This window comes from Brassica napus, chromosome C9 (genome assembly GCF_020379485.1).
Source record: "Brassica napus cultivar Da-Ae chromosome C9, Da-Ae, whole genome shotgun sequence".
Taxonomy (NCBI): Eukaryota; Viridiplantae; Streptophyta; class Magnoliopsida; order Brassicales; family Brassicaceae; genus Brassica; species Brassica napus.
Window position 1 is genome coordinate 28,841,216 of NC_063452.1, and position 24,360 is coordinate 28,865,575.

The window sequence follows — 24,360 nt, forward strand, 5'->3', positions numbered from 1 at the left end:
GATGAGCGTGACCAGTTTCATCACCAACGCGTCAGCTCACATAAAGTGTTGGGCCTTGCTGCAATTCTTATGAGCCCAAAAGGAGAAGACGGCGACCTGAGTGTCTTGGGCTCCTCGGTGGATCTTTTCGCGACATCAGAAATCAAGCTTTCATGGGAAGATTTTTTTTTTTTTTTTTTTTTTTTTTTCTCTCAAGTTTGATAGATTTCAAGATAGTTATTCAAGCCCCCCTCCTTCTAGCGCCAATTGTTTGATCAAAAAATGGTGTTTATCTTTGTGATGTTTGTTGGAATCAATCAAATAAAGAATCTAAAAATAAAAGCTTAGATTCTTGAAGTTTAAGAGAAATCTTAAAAGAATCAAATGAGAAATGAACATCAAAAGAGTTTATTGATTTAAGATTGTATTATATGTAGGATTACAAGTGTAAATAAATCTAGTAATCCATAAACCCCTTTGTAAGAAGTGTTCTAAGTCTAAAATAGAGAAAAAGAGATCTTTTGCTAAAGAGAGGTGTTCTTTTATTTATACAAAGATATGTCTAGGGTTTTATAGCCAAATGAGCATAGTTCCTTGTCTTATGGACATTGCTAGAGGATCAAGATCCACCCAAAACATAAACGACGTCGTTGTTGGTCAAAGAAGTGTGTCGTCGTTATGTTAATTTGAATTCTTCAAAAGCAGCATTAATGGAGTTGCCAAAACAAAAGTCAGATAGATGGGTAAATCAATATGAAAAGAATCTTTGTGTAAGGACGTTTTGGTCAATTCTGATCATTACTACTCGTGCGTGCTTTTTCCGCGCCTCCCCACCCCAAAACCTCCCGAAGCTCCTCCTCTTTCTTCTTTGATTTCCATTCCATGGGAGAGGACACCCAAGTTCGCTAAAGAAGCCTCCCTTCGTCAATTTCAAGATCTAAGAACCGATTTGTTTTCGTTTTTGAGTGCGAGGATGAACTCTCTGTTGGAGCGTTACAGGAACGATCGACGCAAGCTCATGGAGTTTCTTATGTCTTCGGGTTTGGTAAAGGAGCTTCGTTCCCATTCTGGTTCCTCATCTGCCTCTCTCTCTCCAGCTGATTTGGATGCTCTCAGCGCCGATTACGTCTTGGATTGCGTGAAATCAGGTCAGCTTACATGTCCTGAAGGAAATTTCAAACTTATATATTTTTCGCTGAGGACACACACAGCACATCCTTAGTTAGTGTCTGTTTTCAAAAATGAGTTAAGCTTGTCCCATATTGTTCTTAGTTCTTAGCGAAATAGATCATTTATTTGTGGACTTTTTCCGTCTGATATGGGTAATGAGGAAAGCTTTCTTTTAACAGCAACCATCCGAATCATCAATTTATATATATAACCTGTTGCTGAAACACTCCACAGGTGGTGTAGTTGATGTCTCCAAGGCCACAAAGAAATACAATTTTGAGTCCTCATACCCCGTTACGGTAACTAACTTGATTATTCTTTGTTTGGTGTCTTTAAATTCATCTTTGAGCTGATAAAAACTGCATTCTAAATGACATCTACCTAGTTTGACTAGTAAACACTGCAAATAGATTGTATCATTATTTGTAGGTAGATCAGTGATGATTCATGTGGCTTAAGCTGTTGATGTAAAACACCAATGCCTTTTGTTGATAATAACCGTTTAAAGTAATTATTTGCAGATTCACTCTGAGTCTAGAGATTCCTATTTTCTTGTATCGAGTCCAGATGCAGCAGGTTCTCCTCCTCGTCGTTCACCTCCCCAACCGGTTAACATTGAAAACTCCAGCAACAATGGTCACGTTGATTCTTCTAATACTCCTTCACCTATAGACTACACATTTAATGAGGAAACACCTGACATCAAACCCATGAAGCCTATCAAAATCATCCCTCTCGGCTTGCCACCCTTGAGAACAGGTATTTCATTTGACATTCTGTCCTAGCGTTTCCTTTTGAATCTTGATTTAAGTTAGTTTCCATCTTTTGAGTGAACTGATACATGGTGTTAGGAATTTTGAAGGGTTATCGGATGATGATTTGCGAGAAGCTGCTTATGAATTAATGATTGCGTCTATGTTGCTTTCAAGGTACTTGCCCTCTTTCTTTATTCCTTCATATATGTATATTCGGTTCAGACCTCCATCTATTTTGCGGATCGATCTGTGTTGTTTTTCTTTCTTCTGCACATTCTTATGGGCTTGTCATGAACAGTGCTGATGCATATCCTACTCAGAGAAGAAAGATGGAAAAGGGCTCAAAGCTTTTGTTAAGTTTGAAGAGAAAGGAGAAACCACAGCTACAGCCTCAGACCTCTAATGCTCACTCAGAGGTCATCAACATGATCCGTGTCCAGATGCAGGCAAGCTATATATTTAATATATTTAAATATGATACGTCCTAGGGAACCAGTAGATATCTGACGTAGTTGTAGTAGAGAAGGTCTTCTGGTTATACAAAGAAACTTTTTAATCTAACTGAGAATTAGCAACTCCATTTCTCAAATGTACTTAAGTTAGATACTTAGATCACATGTGCTACTGTAGAGCATGTTTTTAATCAGTGTTTGTTATTGCTTTAATAGATTTCATCAAAGATGGATACATGCATACGAAGAAATCTGGTACAATTGGCTCAACTGAGGACAGGTGAACAAATTGATCTTCCACAGTTAGCATTGGGGCTTTTGGTTGGTATATTCAAATCAGATTTTCCTAATGAAAAACTCTACATCAAGTGGAAGACTAGACAGGTGATCATTAGCTTCATATCTCCTTTTGAAACTGCTTGAGATGTTACATATATTTCTTGTTTTTTGGTTTGATATTGATTTACTATAATATCATGCAAGTCTAGTTATCATTCATCCTGGTGCTGTGCGATGAAATGTTTTTCTTATTGCTCTTTTAGAAACAAATACCTAAAGTTAGACTAAGTTAAAGTTAAAACGTAACATGTTTACTAGGCAGATGCTGCTTTTGTGGTTTTGTGTCCCTTGCATATTGAATTGACTTCTTCATCACCCTGCTGTTCTGTGCACTCAGTATCTTGGAAAGACAATGAAAGAGTGCTTGTTTCAGGCCATTAAATTAAGTGCTTTTTTCTACTGTCAACATAGGCTAACCTACTAGAAGAAGCTCTCTGTTTCTCACGTGGCCTGGAGAAAAATGAACGAGCAACTTTGAGAAAATGCCTTGCAACGATTAGAGAATCAAAGGTGAGTTTTATATTTGTGGTTTATGTGTTTCATAGCCAGAAAATTCTCATCTGGTGAAATGACTTAACAGACTTATCTTTCTTGAATCTAAAACTATTTTGGCTGCATAGGAATGGGACGTTGTAATGTCTTCTTCACTGCGGATTGATGTTCTATCTTCTATAAGGCATGTGGCATCAAAGTTGTCATCACTACCAGGGCGATGTGGAATTGAAGAAGAAACTTATTACTGGACTGCTATATATCACTTAAACATTAGACTCTATGAGAAATTGTTGTTTGGCGTATTTGATGTTCTTGACGAGGGTCAACTTATAGAGGTAGATTTTCTTACTTCTTGTTTTTTAAATCTTATCATTTGTCACACGCAAATTTGTGGCTCACTTCAAATGCATATCAGGATGCCTCATCAATGCTTTTCCATATGAAATCAATTTGGTCGACATTGGGCATAACTGAGAACCTACATAATGCAATATATGGATGGGTTCTCTTTCAACAGGTATGCCTTTACCTCAATTGGTTTACTTATTGTTTAGTCATCTGCCTTTACATGTATGGATGGGTTCTTTTTGCTATTTGATTCTCGCTGCCGTTGCATGAATGTTGCATTTATAATTTATACCAGACGAGAGTTTAAGGGAGCCACAACATTTACTCCATTTCTGTGAAGTTTGTGAGCACAGGTGAACCTTCTCTTCTAGGAAGCGCAATTCAGGAGTTACAGAAAGTTACTGAAGAGGGCAACCCGAAGGAAGATCTTTATTTAAGTCGTCTAGTATGTTCGAGGCAAACCATTGGAGCTGACATACACTTAAGTGTCTCCAAGGCAATTTTCACTTCAGCTAGTGCTTGGTGTGATGACAAACTTCAGGACTACCATCTACACTTTGGTAAGGTCAGTTCTCGATCTGTTATAACGTCTGAATATGTACATAATTTTGCGTATTCTTTTCAAATTTTCTGGCTAAGACTCTTATATGTATATCTGGTTAGCGTGTAAGTTGCTATTTTTCCTGGTAATCAAGATCGCTGGATTTATTTTTGCTACTTCCTATTTTCTCAAATGAAATACCCGTATCCATCTCTCTTGTATAAGTTTCTTGATCTTCTATGTCTCCTCAGAAACCTCGTGATTTTGGAATGCTCGTCAGCTTGGCATCAACGGTTGGACTTCCTCCAGCTGACTGTATGAGAACTGAGGTTGGCATTTCTTCTGTTTGCTACTACATCCATTTCCATTTTTCAACAACCTTTTCTTTTGCCTTTTCCAAATTATTTATATCCAGTTGAAGCTCACATGTCTTAGAAAAGTGCTGCATGCATAATTCTCCTTACTGGGCCCTTACTTGCAGTTTTAATTACCTTTTTCATTTTGATATTAACATTTGCGTAACTTCATGTGCTTTTCTGCAGTACAATTAACTAGCCATGTCTAGACATTTTTTTGGCATAACTATACGTTTTATGCATTAAGTGTTAGGTTGTAATGAAAAACATTTTTAGCTGAGTGTAGAAAGAAGAAATGCATTATCTAGTGTGGGCTTGTGATGTGGAGGAATGCTCCAGTGATCATTGTTGATACGATATTAATTTCTCTTGCAGCTTATCAAGCTAGACACATTGAGTGATGATGTTGGTGATAAGATACAGTCCTATGTTCAGAATTCTATAAAAGGCGCATGTGCCAGGGTGAGCCTTTATCTTGGTTTTCTCCTATTGCTATATTGTGTTATATCATGTATGCATATTCTTAAATCGATATTTTTCCCCTCCCAGGCTGCACATTTTGCGTATGTGAAATCTCATGGTGAGCGCACGCATGCTCTAGCTCTGCTTGCAAATGAACTGAGTGTCATTGCAAAGGCAGAGATCAATGAGTTTGTCCCAGTTTTTTCCAAATGGTTACCTGAATGTATGATGATCTCGGCCATGCTGCTGCATCGGTTTTATGGAGAAAGACTGGTTTGTCTCTAAGCATTTCAGTACTTAAAGAGTTTATAGTTTGTCTCTGGTATATGTATTTATAATTGATCTTTTTTTTTTACTGGAACAGACGCCTTTTCTAGAAGGCGTTTCATCCCTCTCTGGTGATGTTAGGAAAGTAGTTCCTGCTGCTTATATGTTAGAGGAAGCGTTAACTCAACTGTATAATTGTCATAGCAAATCCAAGTTGCACAAACCTTACCTTCACAAGTTGAAGAATTACGAGGTTACTGAAAAGATAGCTCTTGTATGAATTGAGTTTCAGAACATAACTATATCAGTTCTCAGTTTTATGGTTTGTGTGCAGATAGAAAAGGCTGTCAAACCAGTAATGCTGGACTGGCTTATATCTCAACATGATCATATCTTGCAATGGACTAGGCGAGCTTTTGAAATTGAGGTTATATATTCTTCGCATAATATTTACATGTTTATTGCGGTTTTGGTCATAGGGGAACTTATTTAATAGATCACTTAAACCTCATCTGGTCAGTGTTGAGAAATTATAATGTTTTTTCTATAAGCAGGAGTGGGAGCCTGTATCAGTTCATCAAAGACATGCTCCATCAATCGTTGAAATATTCAGGATCATAGAAGAGGTATATTTATATTCTCATGACATCCATTATGAGGAATAGTGTGCTAACTGTAGTAGCTTAAGAGCAGCCTCATACATATAAAACGAGTTTTCGTTGCCTCTGGAATTACATGTTGGTTTTGTTTAAGTACTTGCTTTACTGGTAGTATGATTCTGTCTACATTTATTGTTAGCACTGCATTATTTATTTTCAATTTTTAGTTTCTCATTTCACTTTCTTTGCAGACTGTGTCTCAGCTGTTTGGTTTACATCTGCCCGTTGATATCACACATCTTCAAGCTCTTCTCTCGATAATTTACCATAGCTTGGATACTTATCTTCAGAGAATTTACGACCAACTAGGTACTGACCAACTCCACATCTTCATACAGTTGTTACCGAGTCTTGTACCATGGAATTTTTATTGTAAAACTCTTTTAAGTGATGTCAGAATCCAGAGACACATGCTTGACCAGGCTTTTATGTGTCTGGTAGTACTTGCAACATGTAGAATATTTATGTGGTGTTTCTTTGTTTTGGGGATTGCTTGAGACTAACATCTGAGTATATATATACGTATAACAGCCTAACGGTTTCAATACTAACAGTAAGCGTGTGTCTGCAGTTGACAAGAAGCTTCTATATCCGGCAGCCCCTCCTTTGACTCGATTCACAGAGGGTGTTATGCCAGCAATGAAGAGAAAGTCGCTCGAGTTTGCAGAGCCAGATAATAAAATGGTTACGAAATTGGATGAACTGACAATACCGAAACTCTGCATAAGATTGAATACACTCTGCGTAAGTTTCTCTTTACAAGCTAAAACCTTTGTATTTTTTTTCTCTGTGAAAACTAAACAAAACGACTTTTTCTTTGTCTGTTCTGTGTTGATGAAACCAGTATATTCAGAAACAAATCAGTGCAATAGAAGATGGCATAAGGAAATCTTTGACACTTGTCCGATCCTCTCTTGACAAGAGATCAAGTAAGCTCATCCGTCAGGGACTGGAACTTTTTGTCTTCTTTTTGGTTGTTGCCGGGTGTTGAAATGTGCATTGGTGGATCCATTTGATTTGTATGATAGATATCGAGACTGACGAAGCAGAAGAGGAGAATTCATTGACGCATAGTGAAGCTGTTGATGAACTCTTTGCTACCACCTATGACAGCCTCAGGGAAACCAATGCCAATTGCATAACTAAAACCCGTGACCTAATTGGTAAGCTTATAGAAAGTCTCATGTTCATCTGCAGTACTTTGGATTTTGAGAGAAACTGAAAAAGTGTCCAAACTGAACCAGTTCCCTGCAACCTTAAGCGTCAGAATTCTAATTGTCTGATTGAATAATTTTCTTACTCACAAAGACGATAGAATAGCATTTTTATACTATCTTGCAGACGTACAAATAAGATGTGTTAGAAACTTATCTGCCATTATCTAAGATACTCATGAATGAGCCATACGTACACATTTCTTCTTTACTGGTATCACCTGAAGATGACAGTGATGTTTAATGGATCTTATCACTTTAAGAGTTTGCGTTAAAGAGGACAAAGAACTCAGTTTATCTTGCTTGCTTTCTGAATTGATTGGTACTCTGTTAATAGGGGCAAGAGTGATATTCTGGGATCTGAGAGATATGTTCCTAGTACAGTTGTACAATGGCACGGTCGAAGGCGCCCGCTTGGAAAGATTACTCCCTCACATTGATACCGTAAACAAAAAATCCATCTCTTTCTCTGATTCACCCCTTTCTACTAAGCATGAACTTACATTGACAAATGCATTTGCACAGGTGCTTGACAACGTATGCAGCTTGAGTTACGAAGACTCGCGAGACATGGTGGTTTTAAGCATCTGCAGATCCGCGTTGGTAACAACACTTCTTGAACCTTTTCACATATTTGTACAAGTAAGAAAACTTCCAACTTACTAAGACCTTATTCTTACACAGGAAGCTTATGTTCGAGTACTACTTGATGGAGGTCCAACACGTGCATTTTCGGATTCAGATATCCCTTTGATGGAAGAAGATCTCAGTATTTTGAAGGTTAGTAGTGTGCATTCCTATTTTTGAAGTTCTGTACTATTATGCTGGAATTAGGTATCTATGGGAAGTTCACTGACCTTTGCTATGCATTCTGGTAGGAGTTCTTCATCGCTGATGGAGAAGGTCTTCCTCGTTCCCTAGTTGAGCAAGAAGCAAAACAGGCTAAAGAGATCCTCGACTTGTACTCTTTAGAGGTATATATCTTTCTTCCACTTTCAGATCTAGTTAGTTATTCCCTACTAACATCTTTCGGTGGCAGAGTGAAATGCTGATACAGATGCTAATGACTGCGAGCGAGCTGATTGACATGGGAGTGAGTTCAGAGCAACGGCGCTTGGAGGACGCACAGACACTAGTCAGAGTTCTTTGCCACAAGAAAGACCGAACCGCCTCCAAATTTTTAAAGCGACAGTACGAGTTTCCTATGTCATCAGGTAAAGACCGTGAAACAGCACATGACTTGAACCATCTTTTATTAGCATTTATAAATAACAATTTTCATCATCATCATCATACAAGTAGACTACAGTTGTTCTGATCTAAAAGAACGTAATGATTCTATAACAAACATTGACATTAAACTAAAAAGAAACACTGGTTTTGTGCAGAGTATGAAGATCCAACATCGAATCTCCCTGCCTTATCTGAAATCGTGAGAAGCACATCCACCCGCTGGAGCCAGACGAGCCAGAGTAGTTTCAGTTCCTTCAAGAAGAAGATTCAAGACGCAACATCAGAGATCAGGAACAACTCAGGATGGTAGTAGGATCTGCGTTTTTTGTACCTAAAACAAATGAATCTTTCTTGAAACATTCAGAGTCTTTGTTCTCACTGCTTCAGTTTTCTGTTCTTGTCAGCTCATTAGCTTTGTCTATTCAATGGAAACTTTCTTTCAGTTACCGAGTTCAAGCCATGGCCCATTATGCTCATCAGAGTTATCCTCCTCCATAGGCTCCGACTTAACATCAGAGCCTTGCTCTCCTCCCTCTTGGTTACTCCCTTCTCGTCGCTCATCATCCTCTTCCTCTGCAGTAACCAACTCGTCTCTCCTAGCTCGCTTCGCCCCAATCGAAACCCCAAACAGCCTCGGCGTCAGATCCTCATCTAGCTTCAGACCAATCCCTGTCTCTACTCCAGAAGCCGTTGCCATATCTTCACCCATCCTCTCAGGCATTAGATCCAACGCTTTCCCTTCCGGTGCACAATCAGCTTGACCAGACGTGAAGTTCGACATGAGCGTGTAGATGTTCGAGTACAACCCTTTGAGCTTCGTCAGCTCTTGACTCAACTGTACATTCTCCTTCCTCAGCCTTTCGTTCTCCTCAACCAGCTCCGGCGCGGTGGTGCAGCTCGTCGTCCTCTGAAGAACAACACCAACCTGTCCTCCTCCTCCTCCTGAAGCAGCCGCTGCAGCAGCAGGTGATGAGTTAGACGAAATCACCTGTTCTTCTCCAGAGTTGGACGGAGAGACAGCGTGGGGTACGGCCGGAACAGCAGCAGCAACGGTAACAGCTGCCGCTGCAGCTGCAGCAGCAGCGGCGGCCATGGCAGGCTGAGAGATTTTCCGGCGTTGGATATCACGTAGGAGGATCTTCTCGCCTCTCCGGAAACAATCATTAGAAAACTCCCAACGATCCGGAACTACTTTTCGAAATCCCTAAACCGAATTAAACCAAAAAACCAGAATCACTATCTAAACCGATAGCAAGATTCAGACAAAACAAAAAATGGTAAGAAAAGAAGTAACTCACGTAAGTGTTGAGCTGACGGACAAAACTGGAGAAGTTGTTGTGTTTGAAGTATTTAGGAAGAAGATCTCTGGCGAACTCAGCTGGTCTCCACACGATGAACGTTGATCCGTCGTCGTTCCACGAGATCAGATCGTCGTAAACCGGATCGTCAACGAGCTGGTACGTTTTAGTTAGAAACGGCGTCGGAATAGACCTCTGTGAATCTCCTCCACCGACAGGGCCACATCCACTGCTTCCGCCACTGTTCCCGGCGCTACAACCACCTCCTCCGCCGCCAACTCCGGCAGCCGTTGGAGTTTCTCCGGTTTGTTCGCCCGGCATGAGTTTTAGATCCGCACAAAAGCCTAACTTTTTCCTCGGTTCAGACCTCTCCCAATGCGCAAATTGAAGATTAGATTGTGAACAAATGAAATAGATTCACAGACACATTAAACACTCTGCAAAGAAAGACAAATCTATTTTCACCAACCAACAAGGAGATTGGTACAATCCAGACAGAGTCCGTGACGAATCTCAAACATGTGAGAGAGAGAGATTGCGGAGAGTTCTTGTCTTTATAAGTTCTAGAAGGTTCGGGCATATACGGATTGATAAGAAAGAGAGAGAGAGAGATATGAGAGCGAGACAACAGATCGGAAGTTCCAGAAGGAAAGAAAGAAAAAAAAAATTAAAAAATAGAAATGAGATGGAGGAAGAAAAGGGTAGTATAGTAATTAACAAAGTGAAGGGGGTCCACAAGAAAGAAAGAGTATAGGAATGTGCGAGAAGAAAGAGCGTATGTGGCCTCCTCTCTCTCTCTCTCTCTTTCCAGAAGTTTCTTCAATTTTCTTTATGACCTTTTCATTCCACGAAACGTTAAATACGATACTGCTAAAGTGATAACATATTCTATAGTTAATGTTAGTGGAATAAGTTTCGGAGTCGAGTTTAATATCCTTATTTGACTCTCTTGTTTTTTTTTTGTGATGTTACATGAACAAAGAACTCCATTTTCTATCATGCAAACTAAACTATTCGTAGGAAAAGGAAAAAAATATTAGTAAAAAGAAATGCTTCTTTCCATTTCAGTTTAACTGTTGTTGTGTAGTAAAATTTTCGTTTTAAAATAAGTGTTATTTTAAAAATTTAACGCAAAATTAATTAATTATATATTCCAATATACTTTTCTATTAGTTGAAAGAGCAATTTTCCTAAATAAACAATTTTCAAGTTTTGGTCAAAAATATAGTTAATAATATTTTCTTGTAGATTACTAATTAGTTTTATAGTTAATTTAATGAAAAATGCAATATATATATATATATATATATATCTAATATATCAACATATTTGTTAAAGACCTTAAGAATCATTATAATGATAATACTCAATATAAATAACATGTTATACTATTTTGCAATTAAAGTATAAGGGATATTCAAAGTCAAAAGTTTGAATTGTATACTTAACATGTATAACTTTAGTTTCTTTAAATAAAAACTTGACCCAAAAATTCTATAGCATTGGTATTTTATATATTCTTACAAGAAAACTGATATAAGGCCAAGAGAAAAAAATGAATGATTCAAAAGTCTACAATAGGTTGACAAATTTTTCACGTCTCTTGTAAATTAAAAATGTTTGTATTTCCATAAATACTAAATTCAAGTATTTATTATTATATTGAATAACTGATTTTTAATTAGATAAAGTCATGTGTTATTGGTCGTTTGTAAATTATGTTGCTATTTTAATATTTTTAGATGTAAATATTTTACTACATTTTATTGAATAAATAAATAAAACCTTAGATTTAGCACTAGTATGGTGTTTTGTACGTAAGGATTTGATTATAGGTTACAAATCCAAGTTCAAACCTTACAAAGAGAAAATAAATATTTGCCAAAAAAGTAGAACGGGAACATATTGACTACAAACATTTAACCCTTTTTTTTTGTCAACCCAATTTTCCATTGATTAAGTCCATTGGGCTGAGATACATTTGGTACCAGAAATACAAGAGTAGAGAGGTCCAGTAAAATTAAAACATTACAAGTCCAATTATAGAAACATCTAGATGTCAAACCACGTGTTAGTGAACTATCCATCTGAATCCGCATCATTTGGACACGTGTCTTCCATGCGTTAAACGGCATTCTCGGCCGCACCGCAGAATCTCTCCACCGTCCAACCTTCCCAACGACACCTTATGAACTTTATCTCTCCGCCGCAAGATCTCCGACACCAAAAGGCCTTCCATTTAAGCCGTGAATACCTGAGCAAAGGAACTTTGAATCACCGAAATTATACCAAAGGAAGCTCAATCCGAGATGAGATAAGATCCTTTGCCGGGCGGCCTTTAGAACGCCAGCTCTTCTGAATCCTCTTCATTCTAAATTCGAAGCATCCATCTAAACTCATCTTTCTTCCATCAGAGAAGCTCTTCTTGACGCCAAAGACGTCTGATTAAAGTGCGAAGACTGATTCTCCTAGATAAGAGATCAGAGTGAACGATGAATAAAAAAACTTTATCCAGAATTCTACGGGATAAACATGAAAAACGAAGTGGAAAGCTAAACTCAAACTTTATAAATGATCCAAAAAGACAGAGAAAGATAGAAAAGAAACTGAAGCAAAACTCTGTTATGTATCGAAGAACACAACAAAATCGCCATCGCGAAAAGAAACATCGCCTAAACGAAAACTTAATCGGCTAATCCGAAAATATACAAACAAAAAGTTTTAATCCAAGATCTACATAGAAGTTTCTCTCATCTCATCTCTGTGAAAGATCGAGAGAGAGAGAACAAACAACATTTAACCCTTTTTGTGGAAACCTTTTGTATAACTTCTAGTTACGGAAAATAATGTACGAATAAATACTTGGATTTAATATTGATGAAAATATAAACACTTTTAGTTCTAGCAGCTAACATTTAACTTTGTTTCTGACCATTTATATATGTTTTTACTTTTTAGTTGAAATGTTGAACCGACTTGTTGTTGCTTAATTTGGTTGAAATAGTTACTTCATTAATTTGGGCATCTATATTAGGCATTGAAAGTAATTTTTGCAATGGATTTAGGCTTCAAAATAAGAACATTAATGAAACAATTTTTTTCTTCGATAATTTATTTTAAAATAGAGTAATTCTATTATATAGTTAAATTTATTCGTAATTCTATAATATAAGCCTTGTTCTAAAAATCGGCCGCCTAGCCGATTAATCGGGCGAGTAATCGTAAAGCGGAAGGTAACCGTGGCGAAATGGTTCAATTCGTTTCATTCTACGCTCAACCGCACAACGGACGCGTAATGCCGTGGAATTAATAAAACGTCCGTTTAATAAGCAAAAACGCTTGGCCCCAACACGTCACTTCCTCATGTATATATTTTAGTTTGGCCCAATTTTTTGTTAAACACATCTATTTGCCATCGTCCAATCTCCAAACCAATTATTAACCCAATCTTCTCCCAAACTTTATTCCCTATACAAAAAATTCCTCATTTTCTTTGAAAACCCTGACATTGAAAACTAACAAAATCTCATTGGAACATGTATTATATATGTTTGATGTGTAACTTTAACATGTATTATACATAAATACATATAAATGAAGTATTATACATATAAAAATACCAAAAATTCCGCCCCGTGTACTCCCCGATTTTTCCCCGCTTTTCTGGTAACTCGCTAGGCCCGGATGCGCCGCACGCGTTACGCCTAGCGAGTTTCCGAACAAGGAATATAAGTATCCTATTATAAAATAAAATATATAGAAATGTTAACTTTTTATTCTACTTTTAGAATGAAATGATTACATCTCTCTATATTCATTTGATATGAGTTTGTTTGACCTCGAAATGTGGAAATGCAGAACTGACACGTCCAAGTGAGTAATAAATACTGCATTCAACTAAACTTTTTCACTAATCAAACATGGACGTCCAATATTTGGCTCGAATTCTTGTCTGTTTTCACTGGATCCAATTTTTTAGATTTTAGAGATTTAAATCCATCTAAATACTTTATATCACATATCTTAAAAATTTGGTCAGGATTGGGTTCAAATATTTTTGGACAACTGAACCAATTTTAGTTCAGATTTTTGGATTTATATAGAATGTCTAATCATGTTAAGCAAGATATAACTGATAAATAATAAATGAAACACCAGTCGAATACTAAAAACACACCAGCTAAACAAAAATGAAACTAGAAAGATTAAAGGCTAAAGGTGAGTCAAGATGTTCACAATGTCAATAGTTAAGTGGCCCTCTCTTAATCCTTGAACACAGAATTGATAAATATTGGTTCTCCCAAAACTCATCTCCAAGTCATTGTTAGGAAATCTACCTAATAATATTTATTTGTGCACCTAAGATGAGAAGTAGATTACTAATGTTTAAGATACTTTTCATATATTAGAAAATAGATTCTCTACAAAAACTTTGTATTCGGAGAGACTCTCATTAAATTTTTTTAGAACTCTTTCTTAATGTATTTTTTTTTTTGAAATGTTAAATTTATTAATCATTATCTAAAATAATGTTTATGTACAACTTTAACTTTGGAGCAAAATAGAACTATGGACTATGTATGAGCTAGGAACCAGACTTGCATTAGCTCTCTCAGACGTAGCTTCTTCGCATATCCTGTAGATGTGATTTTATTTTTCACAGTTTTGTCCACAATCCTTGCCAATTGGCTCGGCTGCTTTGGCTTCTTTAGATGCGTCTGATCGTTTCTTTCCCTCCAGATTACATATATTGCAGCTTGAAAGACCAGCCTCACCAACAAATATTCAAGACGCCCATATCTATGGGTAGTAAGGAGATCAAGAGTGCTTTCCCAATCAGGATCAGGAGGTCTCCCCAGCAAGGTACCAACAACTTCAAGCCATAGGGTGTATGTGTAGGGACACAACAAAAAACAAGTGATCTCTTATTTCATTAGGCTCTCCACAAAGGAGACATCCTTGCGATTGACCCCAAGCTCATGTACGTTCGCCGGTGGAAAGCTTATTCTTTATCGCCAACCCGGTTATAAACGCAAACCTCAGAACGCCCAGCTGGAGCCACACAACTTTACTCCATTCCTTGAGAGTTCCATGGACACGGATCCTCTGCCATGTCTCTGCAGTGAAGAAATACTTGCAATATTCAGTCTCATTCTTTCTCCACATGACTACATCAGGAGAGTGGAGATTATCTCCCATCTGATGATTTTCAATCATATTAATAAGTTCACGTATCTGTCTGTCTCTGCGTCTTCTGAATGTCCAACATCCTACATCATTCCTTACGTCACTGATCAGCATGGCAATTCCAAGTTTTTGCGTTCCCGTCTCACCTACAATCTCAATCAGTCTACCTCTTGGATGTCATATGTATGTCCAGAACCGGACCCTCTGACCATTGTGAACTTCCATACGCACAAACTATTTTCTAAAGGCCGCAGCTGGAGAAGCTTCTGCCAAACCCAAGATCCTAGGCCAGTATCGCTTACGTCCCAAAAGGACTCATTGCGCAAGATGTACTGCTTCATCCAATCAACCCAAAGAGAATGTGATTCACTAAGCAGCCTCCAGATAAGTTTAAGAGAGAATACCTTAGTAACATCAGCTATACTTCTGATGCCCAGACCGCCCTTCTTTAACGGACTACATACCTCTTTCCACGCTACCTTTGCTTTAGACGAGTCATTTGGAGATCAACTCCAAAGAAACGCTGAACACAAGCTATCAATATCTTCCATACACGCCTTTGGCAAGCAGAAAGCAGAGCACCAAAAATTAGTTGTGTTAGCAATAACTGACTTTATAAGCATAAGCCGCCCATCAAATGAGAGAGCTTTACTAGTCCAACTCTGAAACCGAGACTTAATTTTTGCCAGCAGCGGTTCATAATCATTCCTCGTCATAGTTTTTGTTGTCAATGGAAGCCCTAGATACTTGACAGGAAGACCAGATATAGTGAATCCCGCTGAGACCGCCTTGTCTTGAAGTCTTTGCTTGTCGACCCTTGACTTTGCTACGTTTATGCAGAGACCTGAGACCCTAGCATACACCTCAAATACCTCCATAACTCCCTCTAGGGATGATGGTGTACCATTAGTAAACACCATTATGTCATCAGCAAAGCTTAGGTGGGTCAACTTTAGGGACGCACGGAGAGGATGATAGCCAATATGTTTGTTCAGTACCGCAGAATTCAGTAGCTTCGAAAAGATGTTACTGATGATAACAAACAAGTACGGGGATAGCGAGCAACCTTGTCTGATACCCCTTGCACTAGAGAAGAAGCCTTCAAGGTCACCATTAACTGAGACAGAAAAGGCGGTTGTATCTACGCATCGCATGATCCAAGTAATGAATGAATCTGGATATCACATAGCCCGAAGTACAACTTCAATGAAGGACCACTGGACAATGTCGTAAGTCTTAGAGATGTCTATCTTAACCGCTGAGCGGGATGAAACGCATGGCTTGTGATAGTCCGTAACTAGTTCGGTGGCAAGGAGAACACTTTCAAGAAGTAGACGGCCCTTGATAAACACACATTGATTAATCTCGATAGCAGCGGGGAGGGTATCTTTAAGTCGCCGCACAATGATTTTGGAGATGACTTTGTAGACTACGTTACAACACACAATATACCTGTAATCTGTCATACGCTCTGCCTCTGTCGTCTTAGGAATCAAAGATAGCAAACTCGCGTTGGTACTTCTAGGCAGTAAGCCAAACAAGAAGGACTGGACAGCCACTATGAAGTCCTTTCCTACCACTGACCAAGCTACTTTGTAGAACTCAACTGGGAACCCATCTGGACCAGGGGCCTTATTTGTCGGCATAGAGAACAAGATCCTCTTAGTCTCTTCACCTTGCACTGGACTTACTAAATTAAATGAAGTAACTATTTCAACTAAACTAAGCAACACCCATATTTTTACATTTTGTTTTTGATTGATGATTACAAGAGTTACAAACACTCCTATTTTTACTAGTGAAAAGCAACTATAGGCTAGTTGTAGAATACTTTCTCATCCTTATTCACATGATTATCTAGATATTTTTTCTTCTTGGACTTTCGGATTAAGACTTGATTATGCATAGATTTGTTGTTGGGCTAATGAGAGATTCTTCAACAAATCTTCCTTTTCCCGACTTAGCCCAAAACTGTCACCATTCCGGTGCCTCGACAAAAATCTTCAAACTTCTTGGTTGGTATTACTTTGGTCATAATATTAGACCAGTTTTTGTCATTGTATACCTTGTTGAGACATAAGAGCTTATCTTCAAGAACTCTTCAGATTCAATGATTTCAGATATCTATATGCTTTGAACGAGAGTGCAAGGTTGATTCCTTTGCTAAGTGAAAGGCTCTATTTATCACATAGCATAATATACTTGTCTTGCTTTACTCCTAACTCAAGCAAGAAGTTCGTCCATAACATCTTGGATGCTTCAGTAGCTATGATGTACTCTACCTCAGTTGTCCATAAGACAATACAATTTTGTTGCTTTGATTGTCAGGAAAGAGTTCTCCCAGTAACGGTAGTCACAAATACTAAAGTTGATTTCCTTAAATCTTTATCACCAGCGCAGTCTGCTTCGTGTAATCATTTTAACTCAAGTTTTCCATTGCCAAAACATATACACCTTTTCATTGTGCCTCGTAGACAGCAGAGGATCCATTTAACTGCTTTTGGATGCTCCTTTTTGGGTCTGGAGTGCGTTTTGTACATCGATTGTATATCGAAGAATGATGGACAGACTTTGGGGATCTGTAGAATGTGTGATTTGTTAAAAACATATGTTCATAGCTAGATTTTGTGTTCTTTCTCTTCTTCCCGTCACTAATGAGAGTTTCTTAGGTACACTACTATGTTGTTCAAAAACATTTTTTGACATATAAACATGATATAAGTAAGAGGGTTTGTAATTTATTACTCTATTACAGTTTTCAAGTATATAATGTAATATTTTTCGACTTTGTCCCGGTATGATGATCGACTTAGGGTGGGTATTAGATGTTGTTGGTGACTCAAAGACACATGCTCTTGGTATCGATTGTTAGATAAGAGATGCTGAAGCTGCCTTGGATTTTGCCACAGTATGAAAACCCCCTTTTGTGCATATTAAAGGACCCTTTACCAATTAGTGACAATTTTGACAAAAGTACGAGGAAGACAAATTAAAATGGTCATGCATGTGCAAATTAACACGTAACTATTGCAATAAACATGGTCATTATGTTACTTATTTAGATTAAACAGTATTTTGAATATAAAAATCCTTTACAAGACTTAATTACCACATAAATCTCTTGCAAAGCTTATACCCAGACAAGAGGCTCGAGAGTGCCAAAACCAAAAAAGCAGAGAAGGCCATTGAAGCTGAAACAATGGAATTATTTCTAAGTGTTTTGACCGAATCGCTGTTTGCATGTTGGATCCACGCAATTGCCAAGGAAGAAGATGATACTAGTAGATAACATATAACCTGATTAAGTTTTACAAAAAAAATTATCCCAATTTTTTATAAAGTGTTTACTATTGAGTCTCTATATATATACAATTCTTTTATATGTAGCACTTTTATATATGGATCTAACTAGCCAATAATAATGAAAAGAGTACCTGATCAAGAATGAAACTGATGTAATCCGAGAGAGGCTCAGAGATTAGAATTCCTCTGTGAGTAATATCACAAACTCCTTTGAATGTTTGTAGAGATGTATACACGAGTCCTGTCACTGCTACGCCAAAGCAATACCTACATATATATATTCTGGTCAAATATATATATATATATATATATATACATATATATACATATATATATTGTTTCTTTTATTACAACTTTTTACTACTTTAAAAATTAGGTACAAAACAAAATCACGCAGAGAAGTATAAAATATGTAATAATATTTTAAAACCAGAAAAGGTTATATAATTGTTTTTTAAAGTACACTAAAAATCATGTTTTTAATAAAAAAAATACAGTGATAAACTAGACAAGTATAGCTTATAAAATGCCATCGTCATGTTTTGCAAATAAAATGGCTAAGGTATGGTTATTTTTATTTACTGCAATTAGTCTATCTTTAAACCATTTCCATGTCATGGATCCAAATTATCCGACACGTCAAAGTTAATTACATATTATGTACCAAAAACACTTATAAAAAATTTCGGATAATATTTAGCTTCATATACTTATAGATACTAACAATCAATCTGCATTCCCTTAATATATACTCCCTCCGTTCCCGAAAGTAAGATGTTTTAGATTTTTTACTTGTTCTACAAAGATAAATTTTCTATATGTTTAAGGTACTTTTTTATACTTTTAAAAAACATTAAATGAAAATATTTGAATTTATTAAATTTTATTGGTGATAATTTATTGGAAAATGTATAATAAAGTTAAAAAAAATTTAAATTATAAACATTTATTGAATTTTTAATAAGCGTGAACACTTTAAAAAATCTCACTTTTTTTTTAGTAAATAAAATTGCCTGGTATACTATTTAGTTTCTGCTTTTTAATTAGTAGTCCCGAATGTGAAATAACAGTTAATAAATATAATATATTTTTAGATAAAAGTCTGGAAACTTATATGGAAGTAAAATACAAAAACATCATACTATATAAAATAATTTTATAAAATATTAGTAATAAATATTGAAAGAATATGAGGTTCTTACAATAGTTCAGGATATGAAGCGAAACTCGAGGAGCTCTGAGACCGATGTCTCTGTGAAGGCCGATGAACATTCACTGCCAGTGAAAGAGCAGCGACAAAACATAGAACTAAAGTTATAAACCGGAGAACCAAACCGGAAACATGAGCCGACGCTCGCCGTGAGCTAAACCTCGATGCTGGCGGCGTTACGGAGTATGCCAATGAAGACGGCGTCGGAACTGACGGGGCCTGATGAGAGATTGGCGACGCCGTCACTGAACCCTCCGACGATGGTCCGTAGGTGATCGACACCACTACGTGATCTTTCATCAACTTTGAGTGTCACAAAAATTATTGAAGAGAAATTGATTAATTTGTATGTTTTCTCTTTCTTTGAAATATATATTAAATATTGATGAGTTAGTTGATTCTAAGTTAAAGATTTACATGAAGTTTCAGCGAAAGTTTGTTAGAACGCTCATTCTTTTTCTTCTTCCATGATAAAATCTTATAATATATATGGTTGTAACTAACTTGTATGACCAATATTGCTTATTATCTATATTTTCTCGTTGATGACTTGGTTTCTCTCGCAGAATAAAGTCTACCGAGGATTTAATTAAAACTATGGTTTACATTCGGTCAGACATTTGATACTTGTAAGAACGAAAAAGACTTTATAAATAGACAGTAGAAGAATATAGAGATGGCCAAATGGGGTTGTTTCAGAGAAGTTGTTTATGGGTCTTGTTCAACGTTTGGTAGTAGCTTTCGCCGTTTCTAGAATATACATTACCTCATTAGCTTCAAATAGTGTTGTGCTACATAAGCATTAGAACGGTTTTCAATTCTCGAGAATTATGAATCCGATCTAGCGGAATGCATCGAATGCATCCGGGAAATGGGTTGAACGAAACTAATTATGAGTAGTTTGATTTGAGAAACTTTGTTCAGTCGAGGTATGTAAGGAATTCCTATTCCCTTTTTCGGTTAATTTATAAAATTATATATATTTTTTAGAACAGAAGTATATATATATATACATGTTTATTTGTGGTCTAAAGTCGATACTAGATAAGTAGATAGTAGGAAGTTGGGAACATTTCAGAATTCGTCACTTCCTCGTAGTGCGCAATATCCTCTACCTTCCTCATAATCATGAGGGCACTATATTAGTTTAAAAATTGTTAAAAATAGTTAATTAGAAAAAATGATGCATTACTAACTAAAATTTAATATATTTTAATACCTGTGAAAATTTTAAATTTTTTTTTTAGAACAGAAGTATATATATATATACTTATTTGGGAATTTGCCAAATATGATTCAAAACTTGACTTTGATTGCAAAAGTATACCCAAACTTGAATCAAATGCAAAACTAACCTAAAAGCCTTGTGAAACTACAACCAGCCACTTGTGAACAAACAAAAAAAACATAGCTCCAATAAGTCGTCTGGGTCGACTGAGATGCTGGAAGTCGTCTAGACAACTTACAAGTTAGTCGTCTGGTGTAGTTGATCTTAAAAATAATTTTTAAATTTTTAAAAAAATATTTTGACAAATGAAAAATTAAAATCATGTAATTATAAACAGTTTTAAGTAATGTAAATTAAGATATAATAAAATTGAATAATTTTCAGCATAGATAAGTGAAAGTAGTTAATCATGATATTCTTTGGTTTTATGGTTTGACAACATATGTTGTAGTTTGTATGTATTCTTAGGGTTAGATTTTGGAAAGCTTGAATGTTTTTATAAAAATTAAATTTTTACCTATAAGTGTTTATTTTTGTGTATAGTAAACACTTTTGATGTTTAATTTGATTTTATGAATTGTTTAGTTAGTAAATTAAGTTTAGGGGTTACATTTAGGGTCTAGACGACTAACTTGTAAGTCGTCTGGTGAATAAATTAAACCAGACGACTTACATGTAAGTCGTCCAAATATTCCCGTCTAATTTTTTTTTAAAAATTATTTTTCCGCTTAAATAATTTAAACCAGATGACTTACTTATAAGTTTAAGTAAGTCGTTTAGGAAGTCTTCTATTTTAGTTTTACGCTAAAAATATTTTAGTTTCCCGCTAAAAATATTAAAGTCTTCTGGGTGACTACAAGTAAATCGTCTATGAAGTCGTCTGAATCAAAAATATTTAACTTAATTGGATTTTTTGTCTCCCTATATAAAGAAAAATTTACACATTCTCTCTCATTCTCTCAAATGGCTGCAATAAAAATGTAATGTTCACCATTCTAAAAATCTTCAACCTTTCTCTAATCTCTTTGAATTTATAAACACTAAAGCTTTATATAAATTTATTGTTTTTGTCTCATGTCTTTCTCACTAATTTATCTTGTTTTTGCAGGTTTTTCATCACATGGTTCTCATCTTCCACTCATTTAAAGGTAGATCTATCAATTTTAGATATGTATTTTTGTGTGTTCTATTAAAGTAGATTTATCTAATCTTCCACTCATTTTCTATGTTTTTAAGCCATTTGAACGTTTTTGGATATGCTGGTTTTTCAGATCTGGATTTGGATATGCAGGTTTTTCAGATCTGGAATACGTCTGGGATGACTAACTTGTTAGTCGTCTAAAATATAATGCGCTAGACGACTTCCAGGAAGTCGTCTGACGGAGTCTTCTCCCATGTCTCTCCCTTTCATAACAGATCTGAGGGATTTGGTAAGTTTTTATGTCTGATTTTTCTTCATTTTGTAACTTTCTGTTGTATAAAGTTCTTAATTTTTTCCCAAACTAAAACTTTCCAAAACCACTCTAATCTCTTTGACTTGAAAACACCAAACTTTATATGAATTTTTCAGTTTTGTCTCATGTCTTTCTCATTAATCTATCTTTTATTTTTGAAGGTTTTTAATTAGATGGTTCTCATCTTCTATTTATTTAAAGGTAGATCTATTAGTTTTAGATATGTATTTTTGTGTGTTCTATAAAGGTAGATTTATCTAATCTTCCACTTATTTTCTCTGTTTTTAAGCCATTTGAACGTTTTTTAATATGCAGGTTTTTCAGATCTGGATTTGATATATAGGTTTTCAGATCTGGAAGACTTCTGGGACGACTTACCTGTTAGTCGTCTAAAATATAATACGCCAGACGACTTCCACGAAGTCTTCCAGACGACTTCCACGAAGTCTTCCAGACAACTTCCAGATGACTTCCAGGAAGTCTTCCAGACGACTTCCAGGAAGTCTTCTGACGAAGTCTTCTTCCATATCAAGTGGAGTCCAAGCTTGTCTTTGTAGAGGAATGATCTATAATAGTTTTGTTTGTGGTCTGTTTTGTGATTTGCATGTCTACTCTTTTAGCTGTAAATTTTTTGTAAAATCAGTAATAATGTTTCCCAAGATGTAATATATGTGCTAACAATGTGTTTACACATTTACAAATCAATGAAATAATATACTTCAATAGTCTTTTTCTTATCTTTGAATCTCTCATATGCAATAATAAACTCCAATGGTCTTCTTCTCATCTTAATAAACAAGAATGTTGGTAGCCTCATATTGATACAACATTTTAAGAAGCATCTTAACCTTTCTTCCAACTCATAACAATAATTATCATTGGTGTCTATAACAATAATACTTAAGAGATGGAAACAAAAAATAGTAGTAACTAGTCAAAGTATATCACATTTTTTACAAGTTTGTGTTGAAAAACTTAGTCAAATTTAATAAAACTAAGGGAGAACATATTTTGAAAATATGAGTTTTACATATCTTGAACTTACTTATGATCTTAAATATACAAGTTATTCGAAAACTAGCGTAGAAGACTTAAAAACTAGCGTAGAAGACTTCCACGTATGTCTTCTCGGATCAGCTAGAAACTTTTATTAACGTGAATGTTGGTAACCTCATAAATATCACCAATTAAGTTATAAACTTCATTCAGTAGCCCTAATATTGACTAATATACATGAATTAACAAATAAGTATTAAAAAGTATTTATAGGTTTAAAGAAAATGAAAGTTTATTAAACATTGACGCATACGACTTCTACGGAGGTCGTCTGGACTTCCTCTAGGAAGTCGTCCATTTAGGTTAGTTTTGCAATTGATTTTTAACCTAGACGACTTACAGGTTAGTCGTCCACCTTTGTTTGATAAAAAAAAAATCGAGACGACTTACATGTAAGTCGTCTAGGTAAAACAGGTTAGTTTTGCATTTGACCGGAATGTGTCAAAAATTTGACTTTTCCTGGACAACTTACAAGTTAATCGTCCAGTAAAAAATTAAAAAATTAATATTTTGTTTTTTTCTAGACGACTAACTTGTAAGTCGTCTCAGGTTAGTTTTGCAATTGAATTATTAAACAATTTTTTTTTCTAGGCGACTTACACGTTAGTCGTCTCGAGTTTTTTTTCCTAGACGACTAACCTGTAAGTCGTCCAAGATAAGCAAGGTTTGACCAAAATCTCGGGATAAAATCCTGGACGACTTACATGTAAGTCGTCGGACGAACGACTTCCGTGTAAGTCGTCTAGAAAAAAAAATCTTTTTTGTTTAATATTTCAATTGCAAAACTAACTGATGCAAGACTTTTCAAAGGTCCAAGATCAAATCAATGTAGTATAAAAGATTGTCGAACCCACATAGAACTAGAGACTTATACACCAAGAATACACACGCTTTCTTAATCTAAGCAAACAAGAAGATGGATGGTTTGTAACAAGCTAAGATCCTAGAAATATAAACAAGGTGATCTCAAATCCAATCAAGAAACAAGTACAAGAACTCAATCAAATGCTAAGGATGGATTCATGGGTAAGGATAATTGATATAAGGTAATCAAGGTTCAATCTAAAGGTGGAAACTTTCAATCAATCTATCAACCTTATGCCTAGACACAACACTAAGCAAACTCTTTCTCAAGATGGAAGCTCATTTGCTAAAATAACTCTTTCTCAAGATGGAAGCTCATTTGCTAAAATAACTCAAGCATCAAATCTCTTTGGTTGAATATTACTAGAGCAATCATGGAGAACAAATCTAATAGCAATCCTAGCACCTTTGACATCAAATCTCTTTGGCAAAGCAACCTAAAAGCCTTGAAGAGTTGGTTCAAGCATTTGATCGAACACTTCTCGGGCGT

At 36.0% G+C, this 24,360-nt stretch overlaps 3 protein-coding genes across 4 annotated transcripts; 1 reads left to right on the forward strand and 2 right to left on the reverse strand.

Moving 5' to 3' along the window:
- The first annotated feature begins 678 nt into the window (after positions 1-678).
- On the forward strand, positions 679-8,716 carry LOC106418351 (protein unc-13 homolog). 2 transcript variants are annotated; one of them, XM_048768343.1, is made up of 26 exons: positions 679-1,127; positions 1,384-1,448; positions 1,671-1,908; positions 2,012-2,078; positions 2,203-2,350; positions 2,573-2,740; positions 3,107-3,205; positions 3,316-3,525; positions 3,606-3,707; positions 3,879-4,103; positions 4,331-4,408; positions 4,811-4,897; positions 4,985-5,170; positions 5,262-5,417; positions 5,499-5,591; positions 5,719-5,790; positions 6,015-6,132; positions 6,395-6,567; positions 6,668-6,752; positions 6,852-6,986; positions 7,375-7,481; positions 7,563-7,640; positions 7,722-7,817; positions 7,916-8,011; positions 8,077-8,251; positions 8,426-8,716. In XM_048768343.1, exons 1-26 carry the CDS (start codon positions 953-955, stop codon positions 8,578-8,580), a joined length of 3,387 nt encoding a protein of 1,128 aa, XP_048624300.1. In that variant the 5' UTR covers positions 679-952; the 3' UTR covers positions 8,581-8,716. The 2 variants fall into 2 exon arrangements, with proteins under 2 accessions (XP_048624300.1, XP_048624301.1); XM_048768344.1 differs by lacking the exons at positions 679-1,127; positions 1,384-1,448 and having other exon boundaries at positions 1,670-1,908; positions 2,001-2,078.
- LOC106418447 (heat stress transcription factor B-2b-like) lies at positions 8,274-10,332 on the reverse strand. Its single transcript, XM_013859162.3, has 2 exons — positions 9,569-10,332; positions 8,274-9,474 (listed from the first exon to the last, which is right to left on the reverse strand). The coding sequence occupies exons 1-2, from the start codon at positions 9,887-9,889 to the stop codon at positions 8,710-8,712; spliced, it is 1,086 nt and encodes a 361-aa protein (XP_013714616.2). The 5' UTR covers positions 9,890-10,332; the 3' UTR covers positions 8,274-8,709.
- Positions 10,333-17,130: 6,798 nt separating this feature from the next.
- Positions 17,131-20,449, reverse strand: LOC106417777 (CASP-like protein 4A4). The gene is made up of 3 exons (XM_013858526.3): positions 19,261-20,449; positions 18,190-18,325; positions 17,131-18,052 (listed from the first exon to the last, which is right to left on the reverse strand). The coding sequence occupies exons 1-3, from the start codon at positions 19,566-19,568 to the stop codon at positions 17,861-17,863; spliced, it is 636 nt and encodes a 211-aa protein (XP_013713980.1). The 5' UTR covers positions 19,569-20,449; the 3' UTR covers positions 17,131-17,860.
- Positions 20,450-24,360: the final 3,911 nt, after the last annotated feature.

Excerpts from the sequence above, each read along its gene's own strand:
- LOC106418351 (XM_048768343.1), top strand. The coding sequence starts at position 953 with ATGAACTCTCTGTTGGAGCGTTACAGGAACGATCGACGCAAGCTCATG. Across the intron at positions 1,909-2,011 it reads CTTGCCACCCTTGAGAACAG|GGTTATCGGATGATGATTTG; the intron begins GTATTTCATTTG and ends GGAATTTTGAAG. Across the intron at positions 3,206-3,315 it reads CAACGATTAGAGAATCAAAG|GAATGGGACGTTGTAATGTC; the intron begins GTGAGTTTTATA and ends TTGGCTGCATAG.
- LOC106418447 (XM_013859162.3), bottom strand. The coding sequence starts at position 9,889 with ATGCCGGGCGAACAAACCGGAGAAACTCCAACGGCTGCCGGAGTTGGC. Across the intron at positions 9,475-9,568 it reads TCCGTCAGCTCAACACTTAC|GGATTTCGAAAAGTAGTTCC; the intron begins GTGAGTTACTTC and ends AATTCGGTTTAG.
- LOC106417777 (XM_013858526.3), bottom strand. The coding sequence starts at position 19,568 with ATGAAAGATCACGTAGTGGTGTCGATCACCTACGGACCATCGTCGGAG. Across the intron at positions 18,326-19,260 it reads GCTTCATATCCTGAACTATT|GTATTGCTTTGGCGTAGCAG; the intron begins GTAAGAACCTCA and ends ATATATATGTAG. Across the intron at positions 18,053-18,189 it reads TCAGTTTCATTCTTGATCAG|GTTATATGTTATCTACTAGT; the intron begins GTACTCTTTTCA and ends AAACTTAATCAG.